Source organism: Chaetura pelagica, unplaced genomic scaffold (genome assembly GCF_000747805.2).
Source record: "Chaetura pelagica isolate M959 unplaced genomic scaffold, ChaPel_1.0 scaffold198, whole genome shotgun sequence".
Lineage (NCBI taxonomy): Eukaryota > Metazoa > Chordata > Aves > Apodiformes > Apodidae > Chaetura > Chaetura pelagica.
Window position 1 is genome coordinate 84,674 of NW_009954317.1, and position 5,038 is coordinate 89,711.

At 47.9% G+C, this 5,038-nt stretch overlaps 1 protein-coding gene across 1 annotated transcript in view; it reads left to right on the plus strand.

Annotated features, from left to right (window-relative positions):
• The first annotated feature begins 421 nt into the window (after positions 1-421).
• Positions 422-5,038, plus strand: part of GABARAPL1 (GABA(A) receptor-associated protein like 1) — a 13,517-nt gene continuing 8,900 nt past the window's right edge. Inside the window, exon 1 of the mRNA XM_010004144.1 lies at positions 422-502. Within this exon, the coding sequence (XP_010002446.1) occupies positions 422-502 (81 nt within the window). The remainder of the gene's footprint in view (positions 503-5,038) is intronic.

The window sequence follows — 5,038 nt, forward strand, 5'->3', positions numbered from 1 at the left end:
TGTTTTTACAGAACTGTAAGTGACAGTAATACCCATCCCCAACAGGCTACTCCAAACCCTTGCTTGGAATGAAGAGGTCTCAGACTTGAGTCCTTCACAAATAGGGTTTTGTCCTTCATTGCTGCTATTCACCACACAAGGTGTTTTCTTTAATCTCCTCATAACATCACTTGTATGCATTTGAGCAACTTGAGCTGGGGCTGGGCCATGCAATCAGTTCAGAAGGAATAAGCAGCTTTTTTAATAAAAAAGAAGCCGTAAAAAATAGAGCAGTGAGACAGCAATTCTGCATAAACAATACAGAGCTATTTCCTAGAGGAAAGGAAAACATCTCCACAATTAGCCATTGTTTGCTGGCAGTGACTTGAACTGGCTCTGAGGCTGCCATGGATCCAGTTTCAAATGAAACTGGTGACCGGTCATGAGTGGTGCAGGAAAGACACCAGGAAAGGACTGTACCATGGATCAGCACCAAACACAGCAGAATCACAAGTTACTTCGGGTACATCCTCTGTGGTTTAATCACCAGTCAGTCTACAAAGTAGAAATTTTCTGAAAAGAGAGGCTTTCATACATAGAAACCAACGAAAGACTAAAAACAAAACAAAAACAACCAATCAAACAAACAAAAAAAAAAGTCAGCCCATGGAGGCACAAGGGGAATAATCCTTAAGGACAGGTATTAATTAAAGTAGTATCCAAGAGAATCCAGAGTCGTTGGTAGCTGAACAGTGGCTCCCAGGGGGTTCTCAAGAGACATCCACCTGGATGAGATCTCCCAGAAACACAGGGCGAACAACAGATATTTTTATCCTTAATTCACAGACTTTTAGTCACTTGTGTAGATACACACAGGCTAGCTTCACTTCACATTATTGCACTGCAGTGACCCCGGAGTGGTGTGTGACACAGCACAGGCTGCAAACCCGGCCCCCAGGTTCTGTGTAATTTTTATCTGCTGCTTCTATGGCTACAGAATTGACAGCACTTGGGGAATCCCTTTTAGAGTGAACCTCTGCCTACATGAGCTGCAGAGACAGCAACATGCTAAAGGTACATTGTTTTGCCACCTTGTGGACCACTTTGTGCTCTCAGTTCAGCGTAGCCAACCCCATTTCCAGTTCCTCCCTCTGGCACATGGACCCAGAAGGTGAGGTTGCCACATGCCCATGGGTTGACATTTTAATAAGAACTCTAAGTCAGATGATTAGCTGTTTGTCACTGCTTTTGCATGTATCATCTTCCTGCCTGCAGTTGTACCCGTGATGTTACTGTTATTACTGAGTTGGAGGAAAGGGCTGGGAATTCAGTGCCTGATGGGGAGGAAGCTTGGAAGTGGGAGGAGCAAGGCTTGTGGCTGCACATCCAGGGCTGCATCATCAAGGCAGAAAGAGTTCAGTAAGGAGATCTGGGATCCTCATGTGGGATTTGTTAGAAGAGGAAAGTCACCTAGCAGTGCTGTCACAGACCATGTCACGACAACAGAACTGTGAGATCACTCTATGAAAATTGCAAGAATGTGTTGGTGGCTTGGGTGAAACAGGCTAGAAAATTTCCTCTCTTTTGTCCTTGAGGGAGAGGCACTGCAGTCCTTCAATACACTTTAGCAACTGCTATGTTGCAGGTAGTCGGGAAGCAAGGAAGCCAAGCAGATATTATAGAAAGGCACAATGCCATTAAGCCAGAATTTTCTTCAGGTCTAACCCCCGGGATTCCTTCAGTCTAGGCTAGTCACTATGGCACTGCACAAAAATTATGTCTTCTATCTGACTCATCTTCTGACTCATCTTTCTGACATCCTCTTGACACTACCTGCAACCATGGGGAGAAGTTCACGTGTCCTAGGACAGAGAGAAACGATGATGCTTCCTGTATGAACCTTATGTATGTGAACTAGAGAAGGCTTGGACAGACCAGTCCATGCCATTCCCACAGTGGGCTGCTCTATCCTTTAGAGATTTGGGTGTGCACTTCTTGAAGGTGACTGTTGAGCTGTGCAGGAGCACACCATACCGAGTAGTAAAAGCTTGGACACTAAAGCACCTGCCAGAGTTCTTGGGGGCACACTTCAGCCATCCAAAAGTGGATGTCATGATGCAGTTGAGACAAATCCCACCCCAACTTGCCTGTTTATGACCACTGACCACAGAGGCAGTTTGAAGTGACAGGCTCAGCTGTAACATGCCTACATTGTAAGTGTAGGTAAGGTTTCTATTCCATGCCTACCTACTTGCACCTGAGCATATCTGCAACTAAGTAAATGTATTTCCTCTGTATCTCTCCTACATATGTGCAAGATGAGAGATCACAGTGCGCCAGGGCTTGGTGAGGGAGCATTACAAAAAGGCCTCTAAGTTCAAGAAGCAGTGTGCTATCAAGGTGGGAGATGGCCAGTATATGAAACAGCTCTCTGCAAGACAGAGGCACAAGCTAACACACTGGTTTTCCTGTGGGGGTTTGTAACAGGCCTTTCTTACCCCTCGTCCCAGCTGAGTCCCACCCTGCGGGCAACTCAAGGTACAGATCAGTATATAGGGATAAAGCTATGAGTTTCTTGAAGCAGCCTAAAAGATTTCTATGAGAACTTTATGTTCCCCTGATCCTGATGTTATCACTAAGGAGCATCAAGTTTGCTCTTCAATTTCATAGAATCATAGAATGTGCTGAGTTGGAAGGGACCCCTCAGGATCATCGAGTCCAACTCCCATCTGTCCCTATGTAGGGCACCCCTAGAATTACACAATGTGCCTGAGAGCATCATCCTAATGCTTCTGGAACTCAAGGCAGGCTTGGTGCTGTGACCACTTCCCTGGGAAGCTTGTTCCAGTGCTCAACCACCCTCTGGGTGAAAAAGCTTCTCCTGATATCAAACTTAAACCTCCCAGCTTCCTGCCAGTTCCCTGAGTCCTGTCATTGCCCACAGGAGTGAAGAGATCAGCACCTGCCCCATCTCTTCCTCTCATGAGGTCACCCCTCAGCCTCCTCTTCTCCAAGCTGAATAACCCAAGTGTCTTTACCCACTCTTCATAAGACATCCCATCCAGACCCTTCACCATCTTCATGGCTCTCCTTTGGACACTCTCCAATAGCTTGATGTCCTTTTTATATCGTGGTGCCCAGAATTGCACACAGTACTCCAGGTGAGGCTGCACCAGCACAGAACAGAGCAGGACAATCACCTCTCTTGACCAGCTGGCAATGCTCTCCTTGATGCACCCCAGGACACAGTTGTCCCTCCTGGCTGCCAGGGCACCCTGCTGGCTCACACTCAGTTTGCCATCAACCAGGACCCCCAGGCCCCTCTCTGCCATGCTGCTCTCCAGCCACTCGTTCCCCAGTCTGTACTTACCAGCTGGGTTGCCCCGTTCCAGGTGCAGAATCCAGCACTTGCCCTTGTTAAACTTCCTGTGGTTGGTGACTGCCCATCTCTCCAACTTGTCAAGGTCTCTCTGCAGGGCCTGCCTGCCCTCAATGGAGTCGAAAGCTCCTCCCAGCTTTGCATCATCAGCAAACTTACTTAGAATTCCTTCGAGTCCTGAGTCCAAGTCATTGATGGAGATGTTGAAGAGGACTGGGCCTAGGATGGAGCCCTGCAGGACCCCACTAGTGATCAGTCACCAGCCTGATGTTACCCCATTCACTCTCACTCTTTGTGTTCAACCTGTGAGCCAGTTGTTCACCCATCATATGGTACACACTGTGTGCTGGGCGTTTTGTCCAGGAGGACACTGTGAGACAGTATCCAAAGCTTTGCTGAAGTCCAGAAATATTCCATCCACTGGCTTCCCTTGATCAACTACTTGGGTTACCTTGTCACAAAAAGAAATGGAGTTTGACAAGCAGATTTTCCCCTCGTGAAGCTGTGCTGGCTGTGACTGATGACTGCGTTGTCCTCCAGGTGTTTTTCAATACTTCCCAGAATAATCTTTTCCATAATTTTATCAGGCACTGAAGTCAGACTGACCGGCCTGTAGCTTCCAGGGTCCTCCTTTTGCCCTTCTTGAATACTGGGACAACATTAGCCAGTTTCCAGTCAACTGGGATCTTTCCAGATGCCCAGGACCTCCCAAAAACCATCACAAGAGGCCTGGCAATGACACCAGCCAGCTCTCTGAGGATTCTCGGATGAATCCCATCAGGCCCCATGGACTGGTAGGGAACTAACTGTAGCACTAGATTTCCTCAGAATTCAAGCTGACTCTTTGCTATAGCCTGGAATTTTTTTCCATTTTAGCCATCCTGCAGAAGCAGAGTGCCAGCAAAACACCAGTGATGTGTTTTCCTATCCTTGTTAATTCTGAACCAACACACTGGCAGAGACTTGAATGACATACAGGAAACATGTCCTCTCACCTCTGCCACTGGTGTGGCCTTGGAGAGTCGCCCTCTGCATCTGAGTTAGTTTGCTGTCCTCCTCAGCCCCTGCCAGCACAACCAGTGCCTCCTTGGAAAAGTTCTGCATCTCTGGGTGAGAGATCCCACCTGGACACGTTCCTGTGTGATGTGCTCTGGGTGACCCTGCTCTGGCAGGGGGGTTGGACTGGGTGAGCTTTTGAGGTCCCTTCCAACCCCTGGGGTTCTGTGATTCTGTGGTTCTATGATATGCAAAAAATAATTGATGTATATACACTCCCATTCATTGTCCCTATGGTAGCACCAATTAATGTGTTGATTTGAGCATGCTGATCCATTCATTAATACCTTCTCTTCTGCTGGCCAGTAAACAACTGTGAGCCCAGCTACTCCCAGAGCAAACCAAGTATATTCCAAGTACGTATCAGCTGAGTAACTGGGCTAAAACCGGGCTTGTTTGCTGACAGTTCCCTTTAAACGGCTGGTGTTTGTAATGTGCATCTGACCCGGCTGGTGACGTGACACGTTTTCTGCCCCTCGTTTAACCGAGACGATATAAACAAGGGAACAACGCAGATCCCACAGGCTCCGTCAGGAAATGTTGGGCCTTGCCCGTCTCTCACCGCCACACCTCAGGTCAGGCTCATCCCCCCCGTTTCAGACCAGCAGAGGCAGGCGAGCCTCT